Source organism: Meles meles, chromosome 19, assembly GCF_922984935.1.
Source record: "Meles meles chromosome 19, mMelMel3.1 paternal haplotype, whole genome shotgun sequence".
Classification (NCBI taxonomy): domain Eukaryota; kingdom Metazoa; phylum Chordata; class Mammalia; order Carnivora; family Mustelidae; genus Meles; species Meles meles.
The window spans coordinates 17,754,222-17,779,481 of NC_060084.1; the positions used below are offsets into that span (position 1 = coordinate 17,754,222).

At 48.4% G+C, this 25,260-nt stretch overlaps 2 protein-coding genes and 1 long non-coding RNA gene across 13 annotated transcripts in view; 2 read left to right on the forward strand and 1 right to left on the reverse strand.

The window, feature by feature from the left end:
- On the forward strand, positions 1-8,049 carry LOC123930935 (dipeptidase 2-like). Of its 10 annotated transcripts, none has more exons than XM_045987452.1 (12): positions 28-119; positions 2,043-2,535; positions 3,426-3,714; positions 4,049-4,175; positions 4,458-4,587; positions 4,672-4,813; positions 5,103-5,172; positions 5,291-5,467; positions 5,797-5,881; positions 6,512-6,587; positions 7,463-7,598; positions 7,692-8,049. In XM_045987452.1, the coding sequence occupies exons 3-12, from the start codon at positions 3,470-3,472 to the stop codon at positions 7,947-7,949; spliced, it is 1,446 nt and encodes a 481-aa protein (XP_045843408.1). In that variant the 5' UTR covers positions 28-119; positions 2,043-2,535; positions 3,426-3,469; the 3' UTR covers positions 7,950-8,049. The 10 variants fall into 10 exon arrangements, with proteins under 10 accessions (XP_045843411.1, XP_045843410.1, XP_045843415.1 ...); XM_045987453.1 differs by having other exon boundaries at positions 34-110; XM_045987451.1 differs by having other exon boundaries at positions 64-119; positions 1,192-2,535.
- Positions 7,505-25,260, reverse strand: part of LOC123930939 — a 22,614-nt gene continuing 4,858 nt past the window's right edge. Inside the window, exons 2-3 of the long non-coding RNA XR_006816180.1 lie at positions 17,047-17,153; positions 7,505-7,608 (exon numbers count right to left, since the gene is read on the reverse strand). This is a non-coding gene — a long non-coding RNA (uncharacterized LOC123930939). The remainder of the gene's footprint in view (positions 7,609-17,046; positions 17,154-25,260) is intronic.
- LOC123930938 (dipeptidase 3-like) lies at positions 13,439-17,489 on the forward strand. 2 transcript variants are annotated; one of them, XM_045987464.1, is made up of 10 exons: positions 13,439-13,702; positions 14,053-14,179; positions 14,671-14,800; positions 14,882-15,023; positions 15,262-15,331; positions 15,460-15,636; positions 15,912-15,996; positions 16,481-16,556; positions 17,013-17,148; positions 17,241-17,489. In XM_045987464.1, exons 1-10 carry the CDS (start codon positions 13,440-13,442, stop codon positions 17,481-17,483), a joined length of 1,449 nt encoding a protein of 482 aa, XP_045843420.1. In that variant the 5' UTR covers position 13,439; the 3' UTR covers positions 17,484-17,489. The 2 variants fall into 2 exon arrangements, with proteins under 2 accessions (XP_045843420.1, XP_045843419.1); XM_045987463.1 differs by having other exon boundaries at positions 13,440-13,702; positions 15,915-15,996.

The window sequence follows — 25,260 nt, forward strand, 5'->3', positions numbered from 1 at the left end:
TAACAAGGCTCTGTGGCTGTAGGCAGCAAAACAAGAGGGCAAGAAGGTTTATGCCATTTGCTGAGACTGGAGAGACAAGCCAAAGAAAGGAATTTGGTAGACAGACCTACGTGAGTACGGTAATGGCTTTCTTCCTAAAAGCAAAAATCCTCTCCAGATTTCTTTTTTTTTTTTAAGATTTTATTTATTTATTTGACAGACAGAGATCATAAGTCGGCAGAAAGGGAGGCAAAGAGAGAGGAAGGTAAGCAGGCTCCCTGCTGAGCGGAGAGCCCAGAGATTTCTTTTGGTTAGTAAAAACAGGTACTAATGTAGGTCTTTCATAAAAGCAAGGTGGCATGATGCAAACTTTCTGAAAGCTGGGGTACTTGTGATTTTACTCCATTCTGACTTACAAAAGTTCTGACTTCAACTAGTGTAAAACCTATATCCTAAGATACAGGGAAGGGGCGCCTGGGTGGCTCAGTGGGTTAAGCCTCTGCCTCCAGCTCAGGTCGTGATCTCGGGGTCCTGGGATTGAGCCCGGCATCAGGCTCTCTACTCAGCAGGGAGGCTGCTTCCCCCTCATTCTCTCTCTGCCTAATTGTGATCTCTCTCTCTCTCTGTCAAATAAATAAAATCTTTAAGAAAAAAAAAAAAGAGCAATGGGAAGCCACAAAAGAACTTTAGGCAAGAAGATGACAGATTTTTCTCAAAGAGAGATAGATCTGGCTTCTCAGTTGGGGAATGGACTAAAAGTGGGGAGACCAGGAGGAGGTGAGAGATGAAAGTGACTGGAACTGGGGAAGAGGTAGTGGGAATGGAGAAAGCAGCCCTGGGAGATGTTTGGAGGTTGAACCAGAATGATTTGGAGATGCTGTTAAAGGGGAGAAGTGGGCAGAGGGTAGGAGATGTCACAGATGACATTCAGGTCAGCTCTGGAGGCAGGCCCTGGGCTTCCCCCCCTTGTTTCCTCTTGTGTCCACTGCCAGAACCTGGACAACTTCTCATAGTCCCTCCCCCAAAATTGTCCAGGTCTGTCCACAGATGCTGGAGTCTTCTAAAAGGCAAGCGAGAGAGAGAGAGAGAGAGAGAGAGAGAGAGAGAGAGAGGAAGGAAGGGAGGGACAGAGAGAGGGAGGGAGGGAGGCGGGGGAGGGAGAAAGGAATGGGACAAGTTTTCATTAGTATGTGTTTATTTCCCCCTGCACAGGACAGGGTAGAGAGATGGCCTCGGGCGAGGTATAAAGGAGAACAGGCCACCGGCTGGCTCAAACCCCCTTCCTTGCTCCTTGAGAATGAGCATTCACATGTCCCTAACCATATAAGGGTCTGGGTATGTCTGTGTTTCTGTGATTGACTTTGTATGGTCACCTCAAGGCCATGACTAGCAGTGCTAGTTAGCTTAAGGACTGAAGTTCAACGTTACTGAAAATTATTCCCCTTGGCTGATCGTCTACAGAGATGGTGCCCACTTTCTCAGGTTCAGCACTGCCTGTCTCTGCTGGGCAACAGTTTCCTTCAAGTCTTGGGGTGTAAGACATATGGTCCCTGGAGAAAAGCTAACCTCAAAAATTAAATTCTCCCTTCTTATGTCTCTGTCAGCAGCTGCTATTTATTCTGGATTTTCTCCCTACCTCTCCCCATTGTTTATACTCCAACTTCCTGGGGGGCAATTAAGAGTGGAACAGACAAATTGTTTATTCCTCAAACTAACATTTTTGTCTTGGAGACCAGCTGGTCCAAGAGTTTCTCCTCCCTTTCCACACTCACTGGCTTCATGAGTGGGCGTGGGGTGGCTGGCCAGCCATAGGGGGAGAAAGGAGGGAGCCAGGTCTGAGTTTGGGCTCGCCAGCCACCCAGGGCAAGGACAGACTCCAGGGGACACACACTCCGCAGCAGGGCTGCCCAGAGAACCCTCCAGCTGCAGCAGTCAGCAGACCCACCCCCAGCACAGTGCCACCGGTCTGCCCTTCACCCCTGCCTGACTACACCAGGCACCATCATCTGTACAATCACTCAGGTGTACCCAAGCTGGCACAGTTTTCCTCACTTCCTTTCTAGGGTGGTTTCTAAGGTCTCCTGATTTAGGTCACTAGCCCCGCACAGGTCACTCCTGCCACCTGGAAAAGGTTCCAAAGGTGAAACAGCTCCAGAGGGTACCAGGGTTCACAGTGGAACCTTGAGAGACTTGGGAAGAAGGAGTTTGGAGAAGAAGGAGAGACCTTGAGGCCTCTCTGTGGTGGAGCTTCTGGGAGAAGATGAATTCCACTGTTTGTGTGTGTGATGTGTGTGTGTGTGTGTGTGTGTGTGTGTGTGTGTGTGTGTGTGTGTAGGGAGCTGGTTCCTGGAGAAGGCAAACTAGGGTGAAGGCCTGAGGTTGGGAATGAGGGTGGGGCATACAGAGGAAGAACGAAACTCAGCCTAGAGTTTTCTGGAAGAGCTAGAGCCACAGGAGCAAGAAGATAAGACGGATGTAGCCTCAGAACCCAGATGCCAGGCCTTTCCTTAGGAACCATATATCTGACTTCAGTGAAGATCAGGCTTCCACACTGAGGTAGGTGGGACCCTGACCAACAGCCCAGCCGGAAGCTCTGGGAGGAATGCTGCTGGGATGGGGGGAGGGGTGCTCTGCTGCCCTAAAGTTGACGTTATTTCCTTCCACTCAAAGAGCTTGCTGAGTTCCTGCTCTGTTCTGTAAGCCACCCCAACCCCCCCCCCCCAAGGTTGCTCAGTTCACATCCCCAAAATCTCTCCATTCAGAGATATAGCATCTCCTGAGGAGAGAGCTCTTGCCTGAGAGGGTAGCTCTTGCCTGAGACTGACTGGGGAAGACAGGGGGAGGGGCGCCCCTGACAGTTCCCAGTTCAGGCTTGAGTCCCCCAGGGGATGGACAAGTAGGCAAGGAAGTAATGTAGGGGAGAGAGAGGTCAGGGGCAGAGGGCCTCTTTCTGAATGCAAAGTCCTCAAGGTTAACCACTCATTTCCAGAAACTGTCTCCTCCCAACCCCACCCTCACTGTGGCTCAGCAGCAGGAATCCGAGAAAGCTCAGAGTACTGTGGCCAGAGACATTTGCATGTAGCCCTCAGGGTGGCTGGTGCAGGATGCAGGCAGATTGGGCACTAAATGTGGTTGAGAGAGGCTGCTCTCTGGGAGGAGCACCCCAAGCCTTCTCTCCTGGAGAGCAAGGTTAGAGGCAGTAGCAGAGCAACCTGGGTTAGTCCCTCGCAGCACTGGAGATGAGGAGAGAGGGAAGAGAGGAGAGGAGTCGCCCAGAGGGTGGTGTCCGGTTGGCTGGGGGCGGACTGAGCGCATGCTCTGCGCGCCCGGGTCTGAGATCCTGCGAGTCCGAGTCCGTTCTCCCCTTGCCAGACCGCGCTGCCTGCCGTTGTCTGAGTCGACGTTATGGACTCTATCGCCACTCTCTGTCCTTCGCCACCCCTCAGGCTCTCGACACTGGCCCCCGCCTGTCTGTGCCGCCCTGAGCAGCATGCAGCCCCTGGACCTCGAGGGTACCCCCGCGATCCGCCGCCGAACTCTGCTACGTCTCCTGCTGCTAGTGCTGCTGCTGCTGCTGCCCCGGCCTATAACCCGTGCCCAGAACACACCGGGAACCTCCAGCTCCCCGACCCCGCCAGCCACTCCCAGCTCCCCCGCCACGCCGGCTGCTTCCAGCGCCCCAAGTCTGCGGGAGCGCGCGCGAGCCCTGATGCGGGACTTCCCTCTCGTGGACGGGTGCGTAGGTGCGGTGTGAGGGCAGGTGGAAACTGAGCCCATCCCAAAGCCGGGGAGGGAGTTCTCAGCATGCAGGGCTAGTGAGGAAACTCCCTCACACCACCACTGGACGCCCTCTCCCGTCATTCTTGGGTGCCTTTTCCCTTCCTCTTTAATTCTGTCCCAGGTGGGAACCCCCAGCCTAGTCCTCAAGGGGTTCTAGTATAGTCTGATGACAGTGTGGTCTGGAGGGGGCATTCCCTGCACCAACCTTGGCCCAGCTCCTGCTTGATCCCAAAGCCTAAGGAGCCCACCCATTTCACCCTAACCGGACCTTGCCTTGCCCTCCCTCTAGCCACAACGACATGCCCCTTGTTGTGAGGCAGTTTTATGGCAACAGACTACAGGATGTCAATCTGCGCAATTTCAGCCATGGCCACACCAGCCTGGACAGGCTTAGAGATGGTCTCGTGGGCGCCCAGGTACCACAGGGATGGATGGAAAGGCTGAGAGGGAGTGTGGGGACCCCAGAGACTACAGGTTAGTCACATGAGAACTCAGTTTTAGTAGAGCCTCCCAAAATACCACAACATGGATGCTGGGGCCTGCAGGGGTCACAGTGAACTTGCTTGGTGAGCATCCACGGACCACAGAACAAGCAATGCATTATAAGTGACCACTTTTGCTGTGTGGGCTGTGAAGGCGAGAAGCCCAGGGAGCTCAAAAGCAACCCCTACCCAAGCCAACCCATGGCCTTCCCCCAGTTCTGGTCAGCCTACGTCCCCTGCCAGACCCAGGAACGGGATGCCCTGCGCCTCACCCTGGAGCAGATCGACCTCATCCACCGCATGTGTGCCTCCTATTCTGAGTTGGAGCTTGTGACCTCAGTTCAAGGTAGGCAGATGGGTGGAGGGTTTTAGGGACTTGTCCGAATACCCCAGCCTCTGAAAATGATCCCTCTGACCTACCTGTCCCCAGCTCTGAACAACACCCGGAAGTTGGCTTGCCTCATTGGTGTGGAGGGTGGCCACTCACTGGACAGTAGCCTTTCCGTCTTACGTTCCTTCTATGTGCTGGGTGTGCGCTACCTGACATTCACTCACACCTGCAACACACCGTGGTGAGCACAGTGTAAATGGTATGCGTCCACTGATGCAGACATCTGCCAGAGATCACACTGGGGCTCAGACCAAGATTTACCCCTGGGATCTGGCATTGACCCTGGTGTGGGGAGGGGAGCAGGGGTTCCCAGAGCAAGACTGGCTTCCCAGTAGGGACCGCCTTGTGCCAGGCACAGCCCAGCTTGGGTGCCTGCTCTTGCTGCAGGGGGATGCAGGTCTAGAGGATTCAGTGGGCTCTTGTGGTCAAGTCATGGCCACCATTCAGACTGCCTCCTGGTCATCCTGCAGGGCAGAGAGCTCAGCTAAGGGCATCCATTCCTTCTACAACAACGTCACTGGGCTGACCAGGTTCGGTGAGGTGAGGATCCTAGCTCCATACCCCGCCCCCTGTGAATGTGCATGCCCCACCAGTTCCCTACAGAAAAATTCATGGGCATGTGCACCCCTGATGCCCTTTCCCCAACCTGTCACTGCAGAAAGTGGTGCTGGAAATGAACCGCTTGGGCATGATGATCGATTTGTCCCATGTCTCAGACACTGTGGCTCGGAGAGCCTTGGAAGTGTCACGGGCACCTGTGATCTTCTCCCACTCGGCTGCCCGAGGTGTGTGCAAGAATGCCAGGAATGTTCCTGATGATATCCTACAGCTTCTGGTGAGAGACTGCCCGGGCCCTCAAACCAAGACCCCTTGAACCTAAGCCCCTGTTCCTTCAACTTTCTCAAACCCTAGGCTGAACATCTGCCCCACAAACCCACAGTCCATAGCCCCTGAATTCTTGAACTCAGGTGTGGGGGTTCTAAGCAGTAAATACTGCAAGACATTTCCATCCCAACCAGAGTGGAGACTCCTCCATTTACACAAACCTTGAGGTGAAGTCTCCTCTGACATCAAACCCAGAGCTGAACACCTTCTTCACGGGAGCCTAGAGGCAGGTGGGTGTTTCGGGGGCAAAGCTGAGTGTCCATATGTCCACCCCTGCAGAAGAAGAATGGTGGCATCGTGATGGTGACTTTGTCAGTGGGGGTGCTGCAATGCAACCCGTTAGCCAACGTGTCCACTGTGGCAGGTAAGCCCTGCTTGGGCTCTCTGAAGAGTTCTGATTTGCTCCTGCAGCCTTGGGATGGGGAGGCTCAGTACAGCCCCAGTAGTCTGACTCATTCTTGGCTGCAGGCACAGCTCCTAAAAACTCAATGATGAATGGTATAAAACATCTTGATGCCATGTGGAACTGAAGACACAGAGTTGGTAACTACAGTACTCACGTGTATAAGGGAGGCATTCAGACATAGAGCCCAGGTGCCAACCATCTGTGCCTCTGCAGGGGCTCCCAAAGCTTCCTGCCCCTGCCTCTGAACAAGGGATTGGGCAGCCCCGTAAGTCTCTGTGGTCTTTGTCAGTTGTATTCTTTGTCCCCCCTCATCCTCCACACCCATAGAAAGGAGCCCCCATGGTTCTCAAGGAGACTGGAGGCAGGGTGATTCTGGATCAGAAGAAGCCCAAATGGGGTCTACTCCAAGTCTAAATTCCAGTCTAGAATCAACTGGCATCAGCCTCCTCAAGTTGGCACACTGGGTGCCAGGCCATGAAGGAACTGCCACGCGCGGCCTATAGGCTACAAGAAGGGGAATCGGTAGAGTGCAGTCCCCATCCCACCCCTGCCCTGGAAGCCCCACGCTGCTGACTCTCCATCCCCCAGATCACTTTGACTACATCAGGGCAATCATTGGATCCAAGTTCATTGGGATTGGCGGAGATTATGATGGGGTCAGACGGTAAGTGCTTCCCTATGGCTTGTCTGGGACTTGCTGTGCCACAGTAGGGCCTTGATAGTCACCGTGCCCACCACACTGTGGTCCTCACAGCTTTAGGCCCACCTTGCCTCTCCCCACACCCAGAGTCTATTTCCCGGGCCTTACTGTTTGTTTGCAAACCTTGGCCCCACTCTAGGTCATCATCTGCCCACCCTTAGTGCTAGCAGACCCATTACTTCTATTTTTAAGTTTTATTTAAGTAATCTTTATAATGCAATGTGGGGCTTCAACCCATGACCCCAAGATCAAGAGTCACGTGCTCTTCCGACCAAGCCAGCCAGGGTACCCTGACCCACTGCTTCTGAGCAGACTCTTAGCAAGGTCTGGTGTGAACTGAGCATTTCCTCTGCCTGCAGCTGGGTCTGTGCCTGCAGGAGGTCAACCCAGTTCTTAAAAAGCTTTTCTTCTTTTTATAAATGGAGGGAAATTTTGTATTCAGTGAAAGACACAGATCATTGTGGGATTTTTTGTTTTTGTTTTTTAAATAGCTCCATGCCCAACATGGAGCCCAAAATGGGGCTTGAACTCATGACTCTGAGATCAAGATCTGAGCTGAGATCAAGAGTGGGATGCTTAACTGACTGAGCCACCCAGGTGCCCCAACATAGATCTTAACAGTACAATCCAATGAGTTTTTATGATGCTTCAAAGTGGTTAGGAGCTTCCTTCTGCAGTATAATGAGCAGGTGTGAATCATTTACCCTCTTCAGGTCTTCCTTTCCCATATCTAACCAAAGCTAGGGTTCAGTAGACCTGGACACAGAGGGCTGTGGTTCTGAGTCATGAACAGGGAACAGGGCCGAGATTTCACAGCTGGCTGGCTCGCGGCCACTCAGGTTCCCTCAGGGGCTGGAGGACGTGTCCATGTACCCGGTTCTGATAGAGGAGTTGCTGAGTCGCCGCTGGAGTGAGGAAGAGCTCCAGGGTGTCCTTCGCGGAAATCTGCTGCGGGTCTTCGGACAGGTGGAGCAGGTATGCTGGGCTGGACAAAAGAGTAGCACAGGGGTCTGAGCAAGTGTGTTGGAGTTGCCGTGGGAGCTGCTGACCACAGACTCCTACCTCCAGGTACGGGAGGCAAGCAAGGAGCAAAGCCCGCTGGAGGATGAGATCCCGGATGAGCAGCTGGGCAGCTCTTGCCGCTCTGTTCTCTCACGTCTGCACCAGACACGGTACCCAGCTCCAGAACAGAAGCTAACTGAGCCTTCGGAGCACTGGACTCCTAAGTGGCCACTTAGACAATCATTATCAAAATCTCCCCCCACAATGGCTCCAGGCCTCACAGTTATTGCTGCCTGTTTAGTCCTCATTCTGTGGTTCTGGTGACCCACTTAATCCTACCAGATGTTACTATGGCAGCTACAGACACTTCACAATGTTCCCCCCATCGTGCAGGCACAAACATTTCCTGAAAATAAATGTTTTACACGTGGAATCAGGCATGAGTATCCTTCTCTGGGGGGGAGGGGGTTGGCTGGTGGCACAGGATCCCAGTTCTGGTGGTTGGTGGGGACCCTGCCGTCAAACACCAGTTACTCAAGTAAGACCTGAGTCTCACTAGCATGACCCAATAAGACCCCAATGGTTGGGCTCAGCACTGGAAAAAGACAGTGGATGACACATGCTCCAGCTTTGGGAGAATGGATCTTCCTCTGGGTTGCCTCTCAATAGCTCACTCAGTCCACATCCTGACCTACTGACCACAACCTGGGGATCTTGAAGGGAACTCCGGTTCGGATTCCCAAGAAGGGAACCTGCCTGGATCACAAATAATCTTTGTTCCTATTTGGACAGAGCCCAAAACACCAGGCTACATGATGAGCCACGGGCCTCCAATGACTGAACTTCCTGCATGTGGACCCACCCCCTCCCATGTCCCTCAGAGACTTCCTCTCTGAGAAGCACCAGCTACTTAGAAAACTGCACTATCTTATCCCCAGGCCATTAATGATAATAGCAACTGCATTAATAATAGTAAAAATTAATAGTTAATGCTAATAATGACAGCTAATAATAATAAATATGATAATAGATAATGGCTAATAAAAATAATAGTTAATACTAATAGTCTATGCATACCCCATGACTGAGTAATTTCACCCTAGGTATATATCCAATAGGAATGCATACATAGGTTTTCCAAAAGCCATATGAAATAATATTTAAAGCAGCACTTTTCATAATAACCCCAAATGGTATAGTTCAAAACCTGGGTGGCTCAGTCAGCTGAACATCAAACTCTCGGTTTTGTTTAGTGGAATTTTATGCAAATTTAGACATGGCCTTAAAAATTTTTTTAACTATATCAGTCACAATGGCATCCTATAAAAGAAGTTTCATAGGCTACAGTTATTTAGAAATTATTTAAGATCCTACTTGGTCAAGAGAAATTGCCAAACATTCAATCTCTCAATAGAAAATGAGCTAAACAAAGAGGGAGACTTTGAAAATATTATTTATGAGATGTTCATTGTCACTTACTCTCAGGGAAATGCAAATGAAAACCACAATTAGGCATCACCTCACAACTGTCAGAATGGCTAAAACCAACAACACAAGAAACAACACATGTTGGAGACTGGAGAAAAAGGAACACTTGTACGCTGTTGGTAGGAATGTAAGCTGGTACAGCCACCGTGGAAAATAGGATGGCGGTTCCTCAAAAAGTTAAAAATAGAACTACCCTACAGAGCCAGCAGTGGCACTACTGGGTATTTACCTGAAGAATACAAAAGCACTAATTCAAAGGGATACATGCACCCCCTTGGTTATAGCAGCATTATTTACAATAGCCAAATTATGGAAGCAATGGGGCGCCTGGGTGGCTCAGTGGATTAAGCCTCTTCCTTTGGCTCAGGTCATGACCTCCAGGTCCTGGGATCAAGCCCTGCATTGGGCTCTCTGCTCAGTAGGGAGCCTGCTTCCACCTCTCTCTCTGCCTGCTGCTCTGCCTACTTCTGATCTCTCTCTCTGTCAAATAAATAAGTAAAATCTTTAAAAAATTATGGAAGCAGGCCAAGTGTCCAATGAGTGACGAATGGGTAAAGACGATGAGGAGGCATATAGATACACACAAACACACGCGCACGTGCATGCGTGCACATGTATACACACAATGGAGTATTATTCAGCTATAAAGAAGAATGTATGGTGCCTGGGTGGCTCAGTGGGTTAAGCCTCTGCCTTCGGCTCAGGTCATGGTCTCAGGGTCCTGGGATTGAGCCCCTCTTTGGGTTCTCTGCTCAGCAGGGAGCCTGCTTCCCTCTCTCTCTCTGCCTGCCTCTCTGCCTACTTGTGACCTCTCTCTCTCTCTCTCTCGTCAAATAAATAAATAAATAGATCTTAAAAAAAATGTAATTTTGCCATTTGCAATGACATGGATGGAGCTAGAGAGTATAATGCCAAGCAAATAAATCAGTCAGAGAAAGATAAATACCATATGATCTCACTTGTTTGGAATTTAAGAAACAAAACAACAAAGGGAAAAAAGAGAGAGAAGGAGAGAAAAATCAAGAAACAGACTCTTAACTGTAGAAAACAAACTGATGGTTATCAGAGACAAGAGAGTGGGGGGATGGGTGAGATAGGAGATGGGGATAAAGGAGTGTACTTGTTGAACCCCAGGTGATGTATGGAATTGCTGAAACCAATATAAAATTGTGCACCTGAAACTAACATAATGCTGTATGTTAATTAACAAGAATTAAAATAAAACTTACAAAGCCAAAAAAAGAAAATTTTATTCATGAGCTTGCCTGCATTAAAGCCAGTTAAGTAAAATTGTAATAAATTCTGGTTTGGGTATGAATAAAATAATGTGTGAGTTAATACACCTACTTTTCAGTTCTTTAATATTTTTCAACTATTTTAGTGTTCTAGAAAAGTTCATCATTGAAAATGTATATTGGAACACATGTTTTCCTTTTCCCTCCAAATGGGCTGCAGTCTGCAATATTACTCAGAATGTTCTAATAGTGCTTTCTCTTCATTTTACCTGTTCTTTCCCTTCTTGACTTCTTTGGGTGCACTGAGTGGCCCTCTGAGATGACCTTAATCCCTTTACGGATCCTTCCAAGGAGAGCTGATCCAGCTCAGGGCCCATTTAGGGAAAAAAATGGGAAAAGGTGGTAGAGGACAGAAGCTTATGGGAGGGCCCTGTGCTGCTGGGGAGCAGACTTCTTGAGGACAGGACCTTGCTCAGTGGTGCAGGTGTTCTAAACATGAGTGGCAAGGCTGCTCTGTGACAGCCTGCAGCTGTCACTGCTGGAACAGGAAAAACTGCCTTTCAGTTTCTTCTGTAGCCCCTCTTGGCAGAATGCCAGGAAGCCAGCAAGGGGGGCTGGGAAATGTGTTTTTAGGAGTTTGCGCCCTAGCCTCACAGAGTAGAGCAGAGAAGCCTGCATCTGGAGTTGAGACAATTGCTTAATAACCAGAGGTGCTGTAGGCCTGCGGTGGATCCCCTCATTCATTCTCCCAGTGCATTCTTTTGTGTTCTAACTCAAAACTAAGTGTTCATCAGGGTCCCCCTTACTTTGGTGGCTCTTCAGACCACAACACCCCATTGTGGAAGAGAAGCCCAAAAGTCGGGCTCATCTCTGGGTTTCCACTCTCGCTGGATCCTCATCAAGTAATTTTTAAAGTATCTTATTTAACTCTCTGTTGTTTTCAGGAAGATCCTTTTTATATTTTGCCCAACTTTTCCAGTCGTTATCAGGAAGAGTATAACTCTGATTCACTTAGTAAACCAAAACCAGACATTTGAAATGGTGTTTATGTATTAATTTGATGACATTAAAAATTAATTATAAACATTATGCCTTCTCCTTTCACCCAAGACTGTCATAGGAAATAGCTATATGTGCAATACTTCTGAACTTTTAAAAATATATTCATTTGTTTTTGAGAGAGACAGAGAGAGCAGAGCGGGAGGGACAGAAGGAGAAGGAGAGAGAATCTCAAGCAGACTCCTTACTGAGTGTGGAGCCTGACGGAGGGCTCCGTTTCATGAACCTGAGATCATAACATGAGCTGAAACCAAGAGTCAGATGCTTAACTGATTGAGCCACCCAAGCACCCCATTACTTCTGAACTTTCAATAAACTATTAGCAAATTCATCATTCATTATGTTGTTTATATCAGTTAAATGAAGACCTCCTGTAGCAAGACAGCTTGGTATATGTGAGACCAGAATGAACATTCTCCCTCCCTTCTGTCTCTCTCACTCCTGAGAGAGCCAAAGCTGGAGGCAGCAGGGTCAGATTTGGTCCTTAATCCCCAGGCATGAATAGGGAGCAGGACAGGAGGTAGTGGTGACCAGAAGTCAAGGCCCTTCTCCTGGTGCCCAGAATGGGAGGCCCAATTATCAGGGAACTCAGATGGGAGAATAGGTGACAGGTCCAGATACAGAAGAAAATGAATCAGATGTTAGTCTGTGCTATAGACCCTCTCAGACTGTAGGACCTGGTACAGACCCAGGAGGCCCAGATGCCACCCAAATGCAATTCTGAGATCAGTTCCCAGGGCATCTGTACTTTTTCTGCAGAAAACAATGAATTACACTGTCCAGGTCTCTGGCCATCCTGGAAACAACCTTGTCTTGAAGGAGGATTTCTTCCCACATGAAATCATGTGTCAGACCAAGCCCCCTCATACCCTTACCAGCAAGAATTCTTATCCCACTATTCTATGCCTTTGAGGACTTTCCAGCTCCTCCCACAGCTATCCTGTCCAAACCAGACCTTTGTCTGGGCTATTGTCCAACCTGGGATGCCCTCTCCAACCCCTGCCAATCCAGACCACACCCTTCCAAGGCTCAGCTGCTGTGGTGCCTCCACTAATCTCTTATGAAACTGGCCAGACTTCACCAGCACCACCCATGGCATCCCTCAGCCAGGAGGACCATATTATCAAAAAAAGAAGAAGAAGTGACATAAATTGACCAGGGAGTAGCCTTTCCAAGATGGCTACTAATAACTAATGTTTAGTATCTAGAGTCTTTTCTTGTGCATGTATTAGCACATAACAGAAGCAAATTTCAATACTAGATACTAAAACAAAATGGTCCCATTATATTATTGTTATATTTCATTTTTATTAAAAATACATAGAATCGGGTGCCTGGATGGCTCAGTGGATTAAGCCGCTGCCTTCGGCTCAGGTCATGATCTCAGGGTCCTGGGATCGAGCCCCACATCGGGCTCTCTGCTCCGCAGGGAGCCTGCTTCCTCCTCTCTCTCTGCCTGCCTCTCTGCCTACTTGTGATCTCTCTCTCTGTCAAATAAATAAAATCTTTAAAAAAAAAATACATAGAATCCTTTTTCTCTCAGCCAAGAAGTACAGATCCAATTTACCTTTTTTCATGGAATGTTTGACCTATTGCAGGGTGGGGCACATTCCTGAAACTAAAACCCCACATGGTCCTGCGACCTGTCTGGCTAGGGGTGAGGTTGGGAGGATTGCTGGCCTCCCCCGCCCTCCGAGCTGTTGGTCCCTGGGTCCCAGGAGCCGGGAAAACAGTAGGTGCAGGGATCAGATCCAGGAGCAGGGGGCGCTGCAGAGGCTGGTTGGGCCCGCTGGGGCGCCCTCCGAGCTGGGGGTGGAAGTCTGTGTCGCCCCCTGCGGCCACTATGCGAGGCGGCGTCGTCGTCGCGGACTCCTGTCGGTGGAAGCGTTCTGACGCCCGCCCGCTTCCTCACTAGGCCGCGCCGCTGGGTCACCTTAATCGACGGTCGGTCTGGACCCTATCGCCGCCACCCTCCTCTCGCCACCCCTCCTCTCGACACCGGCCCCTGCCCACCCGTTCCACCCTGCGCAGCATGCAGCCCCTGGGCCTCAAGGGTACCCCCGCACTCAGCAAGCGACTTCTGCGTCTCCTGCTCCTGCTATCTCTGCTGCAGTGGCGGGTAACCCACGCCCAGACCACGCCGGGAACCCCCGGAGCTCCAACCACACCCGGAGCCCCCAACTCCTGGGCCATGGCGGCCACTGCCAGCTCCCCGACCACGCCGGCGACCTCCAGCACTCCAAGAATGCGGGAACGCGCCCGGGCCCTGATGCGGGCCTTCCCTCTCGTGGATGGGTGTGTAGGTGTGGGGGGGGGGGGGGCGGATGGAGACTGAGCCCAAAGCTGGGGAAGAGGTTCTCAGCATGCAGGGCTAGTGAGGAAGCTCCCTCATAGCATCCCCTGGATGCACTCTCTCCTCCATCACCCAGGCCCTCTCCCTCCATTACCTCCCCCCCCCCCCCCCCCCCGCCCTGTCCTGGTGTACCCCCCTGTACTCCCTCCCAAGCTGCACCTCAGGAATCCTTCCATATTGTCGGTGTGACACGGAGAAGTGGACCGGGACAGAACAGGCCCAGGTGTGTCAACATGTCCTGCCTGACCTGGAGGTCATGTCTCCAACTCTAACCTTGTCTTGATGTCCCCAGCCACAACCATTTGCCCCAGCTCCTGAGACAGCTTTTCCAGAACAGACTACAAGATGTTAACCTGCGAAATTTCAGTCGTGGCCAGACCAGCTTGGACAAGCTTAAGGAAGGCCTCGTGGGTGCCCAGGTACCACAGGGATACACAGGGTGCTACAGCATGGCTGCTGGGGAATGCTGGGGCCACAGAAACCTGGATAGGCAGGCCTCTGGGTGATTAGAATCACAGGACACACAGTGTGTCATCACGTAGCTGCCGGGAACATGGGAGCACTGGAGGTCAAGGCAGGCCAGCCACAGGCCAGGCTCTGTGGAGATACATAGAAAGTGGCCCAAAGATCTCTGGTGAGTGTGGGGGCTGCTAGAGCCAAAAAGACATAGTGGATTGGCCTCAGGGCATTCACACAGCACACAGACAAACAGCAGACAATGGTGTTCCACGGTCCACAGTCTGACCGCTGGCAACAAGCTTCACAGTCATCAGGATACTACAGCGTCATGCAGTATTTCGTTCTGGGCCACTGATCCAAATGAGTAGCTTGGGGGCTGAGGAAGAGTGGCAGGCCAAGGACTTCGGAGGCCACCCCAATCTCACTCCGAACCCCCGGGGCCTACCTCTAGTTCTGGTCAGCCTACGCCCCCTGCCAGACCCAGGACCAAGATGCCCTGCGCCTCACCCTGGAGCAGATCGACCTTATTCGTCGCCTGTGCGCCTCCTACTCTGAACTGGAACTAGTGACGTCAGCCAAAGGTGGGCTGGCAAATGGGGTGCAGTTGGGAGCTCCCTCTGGTGGTTCTGGTGCTGACCACTTGATTATCCCTCCTCTCCCAGGTCTGAACAGCACTGGAAAGCTGGCCTGCCTCATTGGTGTGGAGGGCGGTCACTCACTGGACAGCAGCCTGTCGGTGCTGCGTGCTTTCTTCCTGCTGGGAGTGCGCTACCTGGCACTCACCTTCACCTGTAGCACGCCCTGGTAAGCGCAGCGCCCAGCCAGGGTGAGATGGCAGACGGCGCGGTGGGGAAATGGCCAAAGAGGTGAGGACACAGGAGTCCACCCCGGCAGGCCCCTCACACTCCCAGAAAGCAGCTAGCCCAGGTCCTTCCTCTGTTCTGGGTGGATGGACAGACAGAGGGACCGCAGAGCCCCCAGGCGCTGTTGCCCATGATGTGTGTGGCCTTTGACAAACTGCCCTCTTCTGGCTCTCCTGCAGGGCAGAAAGCTCCACCAAGTTTAAACACCACTTCTACACTAACGTCAGTGGGTTGACAAGCTTTGGTGAGGTGAGGACTCCTGTTCTATACCCTACCCCGCCTGTTTCCTACAAATAGAGAATATGCACATATGTGCGTCCTTGACATCTCCCCACCTCAAAAATAAAAAAATTAAAAAAAAAAAACTGTCTCTGCAGAAGGTGATAGGGGAAATGAACCGCCTGGGCATGATGGTGGACTTGTCCTATGCATCAGACACTTTGGTACGACAAGCCCTGAAGGTGTCGAAGGCTCCCGTGATCTTCTCCCACTCAGCTGCCAGGGCCGTGTGCAACAGTGTGCTGAACGTTCCCGATGACATCCTACAACTTCTGGTGAGTAGCTACCTCAGCTCAAACCCAGAGCTAGGCCTGCTTCGTACAAACGTTCTTGACCTTGAGCAGAGCTACTAGCACAGGCTTCATCCTTGGACCCAAGGCTGGTTAACCCTCCCCCATCTCTGAAAGTCAAAGCCAGGGACCCAGAGGTGAAGCCTCTTCCAGCCCCTGAAGCTAGGACTGAGCACTGTCCTACCAGCGTCCCCAGGGCCCAGGGCCAGGCCATCAGGCCAGAAGAGCCAAACTGAATGTCCATTTGTTTATCCCTGTAGAAGAAGAATGGTGGCATTGTGATGGTGACGCTGTCCATGGGGGTGCTTCAGTGTAACCTGTTTGCTAATGTGTCCACTGTGGCAGGTGAGCCTCATGTCCACTTATGCCCTACTAGCTTGAGCCTGTGGCCACGGGGGGCCCTTGGGACAGCTCCAGCAGTTCCGCATGCGTGTTGGGCAACAGGCAGACCTCTGACAACCCAGGGGAGCAGACACAGCTCTTCACTGCCACCCAGATCTGGGGCCACAATCAGTGCTGGTGTGTTTGGGGGAAGCAACTGCCTCTGTCTCTGAATCTCTTTGCTCTCCCCTCTCTGCATAGGACAGGCAGGCTCTCATGGAGCCCAGAGGCAGGGTGGCTCCCAGGCAGAAAAAATTCTAAAGTTGCAGCTCTGAAGTTCACTATTGAGCCTAGAGCCACTTCAGAACTCACAACTGGCCAGGGGCTCCATGAAGTCAGCTGCCATGGTGGGGAGCGCTGTGGGCAGGAGAACTGACCAAGGGCTGAGCTTCCCCAGACCAGGGCTAGCTCCAGCCTACGCTGCCCACCACTAACCCCTACCCCATAGATCACTTTGACCACATCAGAGCAGTCATTGGATCAGAGTTCATCGGGATTGGCGGAAATTATGATGGGTCTGGTCGGTGAGTGTTTCCCTGGGGTTTGTCCTGGGCAGGACAACAGGGAGTCCTTTAGTCTCTGTTCCCATGTCATGGTCTTCCCATCCTTCAATCCTTGTCTCTAGGCTCTGGTTTTCTAGCTCCCCTGGTATCTCTACACTCCCAGGGCCTGTTTCCTGGGCTGTCCCTGCCCCTCCTGTGGCCTGGTGGACCCACTCCCACTCCAGATCATCACATTCATTAAGTGCCTCCTTTGCCCAGCACATGCTCCACTTCCAGCCCAGCAGATCTGTTTTGGGCCAGTCATCTGCTCAGGGAGTAAGCCACAGCTCAGTCTCCAGGGAGCTCCCAAAGTGACATTCAGTAGCCTGGAGGACATGGCTTTCAATTTTGCATCTGCGATTGGGACTGGTGGGATGGTGGGCCCTAGACCAGGATCAGGGCTGAGGTTCCAGAGCTGGTTGACTCACCGCCACACAGGTTCCCTCGGGGGCTGGAGGACGTATCCACATACCCAGTATTAATAGAGGAGTTGCTGACTCGCGGCTGGAGTGAGGAAGAGCTTCAGGGTGTCCTTCGTGGAAACCTGCTGCGGGTCTTCAGACGGGTAGAAAAGGTATGCTGGGTTGGGCAAAAGGAAGTTGCAGTGTTTTGAGTAGATGAGGAGGAGTGCTATGGAAGCCACTAACTGCTGACTCCCACCCCCAGGTCAGAGAGGAGAACAGTGGGCAGAACCCTGTGGACGATGAGTTTCCAGACAGGCAAGTGGTCAGGTCTTGCCATTCCCACCTCCTGTCTCAGCCTCAGCGTGAACACGTGGCCACACGCCTGGAGGTGACCAAGTGGCCAACCAGTCAGGTCCTCCAGAGGCCTTCAAAAGCCTCTCCATACTTTGTTCTAGGTTTCGTGGCTGCTGCCACATTCTCAGTCCTTACCCTGTATCTCTGGTGACCTGGCCATTTCCCCCTGAGGCCACTGTGGCAAAGTCTCACAAAGTGCCCCTCCTGCTCATCCAGACACAAGTATATGCTGAGAATAAACATCCTGGTGTGAAAAAGTCCTTTCTTCTCCCCGGGGAGCAGGGGAGTGGGGTCTGGTGGGCTTCTGGTTAGTAAGGGGTCTTGTAGGTCTACCTTCAGCGGCTCAAAGTGAATGGACTCCAGCTTTGCCTCTTTTGGGAAACACAAAGGGATCTTATATTCCTATGCCCAAAGCCTGAGCCCACAGAAGAGCACAAAGGAATCCATTTCTGTGCAGTGTCTATGCCATCATGGAATGTGACGATAGGTGGGTTCCCAGTCTCTGAAAGATTCAAGTGTGTGTGTGTGTGTGTGTGTGTGTGTGTGTGTGTGTGTGTATGTGTGTATGTGTGTATGTGCGTGTGTGTTTAAGAAGCTGAAACTGAGGGGCGCCTGGGTGGCTCAGAGTGTTGGGCCTCTGCCTTTGGCTTGGGTCATGATCCCAGGGTCCTGGGATCGAGCCCCGCATCGGGCTCTCTGCTCAGCGGGGAACCTGCTCCGCGCCCCTCTGCCTGCCTCTCTGTCTACTTGTGATCTCTGTCAAATAAATAAATAAAATCTTTAAAAAAAAAAAAAAAAAAGAAGCGGGATGCCTGGGTGGCTCAGTTGGTTGGGCCGCTGCCTTCGGCTCGGGTCATGATCCCAGCATCCTGGGATCGAGTCCCACATCAGGCTCTTTGCTCCGCAGGGAGCCTGCTTCTCCCTCTGCCTCTGCCTGCTACTCTGTCTGCCTGTGTTTGCTCTCTCTCTCTTTCTCTCTCTCTCTCTCTCTCTCTCTCTCACACACACACACACACACACACACACACAAATAAATAAATAAAATCTTTTTAAAAAATAAATTAATTGGGGTGCCTGGGTGGCTCAGTGGGTTAAGGCCTCTGCCTTCAGCTCAGGTCATGATCCCAGGGTCCTGGGATCTCTGCTCCACAGGGAGCCTGCTTCCTCCTCTGTCTCTGCCTGCCTCTCTGCCTAGTTGTGATTTCTCTCTGTCAAGTAAATAAAATATTTTTTTTAAAAAACAATTAACATTTTAAAAATTTAAAACTTTTTAAAAAAAAGAAGCTGAAACTGATACCATTTATAATAAATAGTAACTTGTTTGGAAATATCAAGAGAAAGAATTTATATAACTTTATATATATATATATTATTTATATAACTTTAGATTATTTATTTATTTATTTGACAGACAGAGATCACAAGTAGGCAGAGAGGCAGGTAGAGAGAGAGGAAGGGAAGCAGCTCCCTCTCGAGCAGAGAGAGAGCCCGATGTGGGGCTCTATCCCAAGACCCTGGGATCGTGACCTGAGCCGAAGGCAGAGGCTTTACCACTTAGCCATCCAGGTGCCCCGATTTTTAAAAATAAGTCCTGGTTTGTTGTTAAAGTGACTTTTTAGTGGAAAGGGAAAAATCAAACTTGAAAAAGAAGGGGCACCTGGGTGGCTCAATGGGTTAAACCCTCTGTCTTTGTCTCTGCTCAGCAGGTAGCTTGCTTTCCCCTCTTTCTCTCTCTGCCTGCTTGTGATCTCTCTGTGAAATAAATAACTAAATAAAATCTTAAAAAAAAAAAAAAGAAAAAGAAAAGGAAACTATCACCATTTGCTTGGCTTACTACAGACCCTCCATCTTTAGCCACCTTTCCTCTCTTAATCCACTCAGGCCAGACCCTGATCTAAGTTCCTTACAAGGGAATTTAAAATTGGGAGAAAGAGAAATTATACTCTGCGTATGTATATGTTATATACAGTGACTATGTTGTAAGTCATGTCCATATAAAGTATAGGTCTGTTTTCTAATTCTGTTCCATTTATTTATTTATCACAGTACCAATACCACACTGTCTTAATTTCAGCAACTTTCAAACAAGTCTTGCTATCTGGTAGAATGAGTTCTGTCACTTTAAGCGTATCATTTCAGTTGGTGTTTGATCAGATAAGTAGATCCACTAGGAATGATATAAAATAAGAGACTTATTATAGAGATTGGACTTTTTGCATATGTACAAACCAATGGAAAAATCTATGCAAGGGTGTTTGTTAACTGTGCACCTGGTGTTGGGTCTTACTCTATACAGATAAGACAGCCAGAAATTAGGAGGGAGAGCTAGATGTGAGGTGAAGGAGAACAAGGACAAACCGGGACAATTGGGGTAGGGGAGAATATTGGTCCTTTAGCTCACACCACACAGAATGCAACTTACAATATAAAATTAATTTGAAGATGTTACTGATCCAAATGCAAAAAGTGAAAGAGTAAAACTCCTAGAAGATAATGTAGAAATATACTTTGGTGACTTCAGCATAAAAAGCCTTAACAACAGAAGGAAAATATTGATAAATTGGATGACATTAAAATTAATAAAGTTATTAATTTTAATATGTTTGCCATAAGGTACTATTAAAAGGACTGAAAAAGCAAGCTACAGAGTAAGAGAAATTTTCAACATATATAACTGACAGAAGATTTATATCCAGAGACAGACAGTCCAATATAAAAATGGACAAGATATTTGCATAGGAACTTTATAAGAAAGGATATTCAAATGGCCAATGAGAATATGAAAAGGTACTAAACATTGTTAGCCACGAAGGAAATGCAAAATAAAACTCATAGTGAAGACAACTAAAAATTTCAATAGATGAACAGTACCAAGTGTTAGCAAGAATGTGGAGAAAAAAGCATACTTACACCCACTGCTTTGGAAGACAGCTTGACATTTTTTACTAAAGTTGAAGACACAGAGGTCCAAGGACAGTTACACACAACTTGGAAGACTCTCTCAAAGTAATGCTGAGTCAAAGTCAGCACAAAATAATACATCTCATATTATTTCATTATTTCATATGAAGTACAAAGACAGGCAAAAGTGATCTATACTGTAACAGCCTGGGGGAGGTAATTCCTGGAAGTGGGCATGAGGAAGGAATTTGGGTTTCTGGTAAAGTTCTATACCTTGATCTGAGTACTGGTTGCATAGGTGTGTTTATTTTGTGAACATTCAGCATGCTATATACACATATGGTATGTGAATTTTTCTTTCTCTTTTTTTTTCTAAATTTATTTATTTTATTATTTTTAAAAGATGTTATTTATTGCTAGAGAGAGGGAGAGAGAGAGAACAAGCAGGAGGAGTAGCAGGCAGAAGGAGAAGCAGGCTCCCCACTGAGCAAGGAGCCAGATGTTGGACTCGATCCCAGGATCCTGGGGTCATGACCTGAGCCAAAGGCAGACACTTAACCAACTGAGCCACCCTGAGGTGTCTGGTATGTGACACCCAGGTGTCCCAGTATGTGAATTTTTCTGTATGGATATTTTTTGTCAACAAAAAGGTTTTGGAGACTCCTGGCTGGCTCAGTCGGAAGAGCACACAACCTTGACCTCCAGGTCTTGAGTTCAATTCCCACGTTCAGCATAGAGCCTACTTAAAAAGCAAAATAAAAACCAGAAAAGGCTAAACTTAATTTTCAAAGATGCATCCTCAGGTTGACCCTTTAAATAGGCAAACAAGAATGTGTTATCATCAAACTCAGATACTTAGAAAATACCTGAGTTACACCACTTTATGTGTCAATGATATCACAATTTACAAACAAAACAAAACAAAGACTAGGGTTACCTGGTAGCTCAGCCTATTAAGCATCCAACTCACATTTTCGGCTCAGATCATGATTTCAGGATCCTGTGATCAAGTTCCCAGTAGGGGCTCCACAATCAGCAGGGAGTCTGCCTAGGATTTTGTCTCCCTCACCCTTTGCCCCTCCCCCTTGCTCTTTTTTCCTCTCTCAAATGAATAAAATCTTTTTTAAAAAAATTCTCTTGGGATGCCTGGGTGACTCAGTTGGTTAAGCGTCTGCCTTCGGCTCAGGTCATGATCCTAGGGCTCTAGATCAAAGCCCCATATCGGGTCCTCGCTCAGCAGGGAATCTACTTCTCCCTCTGCCTGCCCCTCCCCGCCTGCCCTCTCTTTTTCTCTCTGATAAATAAACAAAATCTTTTAAAAAGAAAGAAAAAATCTCTCCTTTTTACGCTCTTCTCACGCATGTACATGTACTCACTCTCTCTTTCCCTAAAATAAATAAATAACATCTTCAAAAATAATAAAATAAAGATCTTATTTTTAAGTAATTTCTACACCTAACACGGGGCTCGAACTCTTGACCCTGAGATCAAGAGTCACATGCTCCACCGACTGCGCCAGCCAAGTGCCCCTCATTTTAACCATTTTTAAGTGTATAAATCAGTGGCATTAATTACACTCACAAATGTACAAACATCATTGGTATTTCCAAAACTTTTTCATTATCCCAAACAAAAATTCTAATCATTAAGTGATAACCTCTATTCTTTTTCCAGTCTCTATGAGTTTATCTACTCAAGCTAACTTCTGTAAGAGGAATCATACAACATTTGTCCTTTTGCATCCAGCTTATTTCACTGAACCAAATGTCTTCAAGGTTCATCTACATTGTAGCATATATCAGATTTCATTCCTTTTTTATGGCTGAATAATATTCCCTTAGATGGGCAGATCAGTTTGTTATCCATACATCTGTTGAAGAAAACTAGGGTTGCCTCCATCTTTCAGCCGTGCAGTGAACAGTGTCATACAGGCATCTGTTCAAGTCCTTGTTTCCAATTTTTTCATCTAGGGCTAAACTAGCCTGATTACTAAGGTGATGTCCTTCTGAAGATTCTAGCTAATGTCCCATATGTAAAAGGTCTTTCACTGTAGATGGTGGGAACATGAACCATGTGAGCTACAGGAATTGTGGAGCCTACTTCTTTCCAGTGGTTCTTTCTCTGGTCTTGACAGCTTCCTCTAACATGTGTGCAGATCAATCCTTTGGTAGATGCAAGGGGATCTGCTACAGATCTCTAGGTCTCTCTCTTTTTGTGCAGCTTCCTCCTCCTCATAGATTCTATCCTGTGAATCTAGCTGCTTTGGCCTTCCAAAAAGCTGACTTTTTTTTCTCCTCAATGCAGCAAGATCACTGGGTTCTGTTTAGGTTTCCACCCTTCCTCCCACTCCCACGTTACAGCATGGAAATTATCTCTTAGGCAATAAGGTAGTGCTCTCATAGGGCTCCCATCATTTTTATTTTCCTTTGATCTGGGATCACAATCCTGCACTACCTATTGTCCAATGTCTGAAAATCATTATTTTATACATTTTATCAGGATTTCTATTTATGTTACACAGAGAGGTAAATTTGGTCCCTGTTATGCCATCATGGTTGGAAACAGAAGTTATGTTGAGGTATTCCTCACAACCAATAATCAGAGTTTGTAAATATTCCAAGTATACTTAAAAAAATATGGAATTTTCCAATTGTTGGATGTCAAACTATATATACATGTCCATTTGTTCAAGTTCATTAATTGTATTATGAGAATCTTTTATACCCTTGTTGATTTTTCCTTGACCTCTTAGTGGCCATGACAGTTGTGTTGAAATCTTCCACTGTGGTAGTGCATTTGTCAGTTTCTCCCTATAGTTCTAGCAATCTTTTTTTTTTTAAAGATTTTATTTATTTATTTGGCAGACAGAGATCACAAGTAGGCAGAGAGGCAGGCAGAGAGAGAAGGAGGGGACGCACACTCTCTGCTGAGCAGAGAGTCCGATGCAGGGCTTGATCCCAGGACCCTGGGATCATGACCTGAGCTGAAGACAGAGGCTTTAATCCACTGAGCCACCCAGGCGCCCCTCTAGCAATCTTTTTATTGAAGTGAAATTCACATACCATAAAACTAACCATTTTAAAGTGTATAATTCATTGGCATTTAGAACAGTCACGATGTTGTGCAACCACCACCTATCTGGTTCTAAAACATTTTAGTCCCCCTAAAAGGAAACCCTGTACACATTAAGCAATTACTTCCCATCCCCTTGTTCCCCCAAGCACCAATCTGCTTTCTATCTCTATGGATTTACCTATTCCGGATATTTCTTACAAATGGAATCATACAAGATTTGACCTCTTGTGTCTGGCTTCTTACATTTAGTGTGTTTTCAAGGCTCATTTATATTATACTTTTCCTCCATTTTTTACTCTTTTTGGGGGGATTCCTATGGTGCAGATATAGGATTTCTGTTTCCATCCTCCCATCTCTTTTTCGTTTTCCCTTTCATTTTTTTCTTTCTTCTTTTGGGAGGACTATTTCATTTAGTCTTTCCAGTTTACTAATTCATTCTCAGCTATAACTTTCTGCTATCAGATCACCTATTGTGTTCTTCATTCCAAATATTATTGTGGTAACTTTAACACATGGTCCCATATTCCTTTGATACTTCACTCATCCAGAGATAGATTCAGTGTCTCCCAACTCTCTCTGGAATCTGGGCTTGGTTATTGCTTGAGCAGTAAAATATAGCAGATGGGGGCCTGGGTGGCTCAGTCGGTTAATCGTCTGTCTTCGGCTCAGGTCATGATACCATGTCCTGGGAAAGAGCCCCGCACTGGGCTCCCTGCTCAGCAGGGAGCTTGCTTCCCCCCCTCCCTCTGAACCCCCCTGCTTGTGCTCTCTTGCTTTCTCTCTGTCAAGTAAATAAGTGAAACCTTTAAAAAAAATTTATTCAAAAAATAAATAAAATACAGCCGAAATGATGCTGTGCCTGTTTCCAGGCCTAGGCCTAGAGAAACTGTCAGCTTCTACTCCCTGCTTCTTGGGACCCTCACTCGTGGACTGCAGCCTCTGTGCCATAAGGAAGCCAAGCAGCCCACAGAGAAGTACTCATGCAGAGGACCCAATCCTCTGATCCACAGCCCCACTCAGCTCTCAGCCTACAGCCAGTACTAACTCACTAGCCATGAGAGTGAGTCATCTTGGAAAGGGATCCTCTGGCCCCAGCTGATGTCACATGGAGTAGAGATGAGCTTTACTCAGCTAGCAGAGATATGAGCGAATATTTTTGTTGATTGTCATTTTAAGTCCTTGTTGTTTTGGGGTAATTTGTTATGTAGCAATAGACCACAGAACAATTGTATTTTTCATATCTTTCTACCTGTGCTTTTTTCTATTTTCTTGTTTCATGTTGTTAATATTCTCCCTTATTTTTATAAAGTTTATTAGGCTAATTTGGAATTTTTGTTTCATGTGTTTGAAGAATTTTCCTGATAGATGTTTTCTTTTGAAATGTCTGTGTTCCTCAAATGTCTTTTTCTTTTTGCCTGCAAGTACCCTGATGGTATAGGCTACTTGGACAGTTGATGGTATGGGGGAAGTTGTATCCTAGCCACAGAGTCCCTTAGAGTCCAAGGTTTTCAGTTGGGCTACAGTAGCCTATCTCCTCACACAGTACCTGACCCCACCCCACCCCTGAGGAGAGGCTGCATGTTAGGGTGTATAGAAACCTTTGCAGAACATTAGGGAAGACAGGAAGAGCGGGGACCTGTTCATTTTTTATTCAAAAGATATGTTGGGGAGAGGGACTGAGAATACCAAGGTGACAAGACCAAAGGGTCCTATCCTTGTGAAGACCACAGCCTAGTGGGCACGAAAAATGTTAATCAAAGATCCCCAGTAACATTTGTCTCTTTGCAGAGGGTACTGGGAAGGGCAAGTGCCTAAGAAGAACTCAATCCAGAGGAGGGTGAGGTGGGGTGGACGGATGTGAGTCAGAGAAGTCTTCTGGGGAGAAGGTGGTACTCCAGGGTGAGACCTCCCCAGGGAGTTTGGTTAGGAAGAGTGGGGGCAGGGGGTAGAAA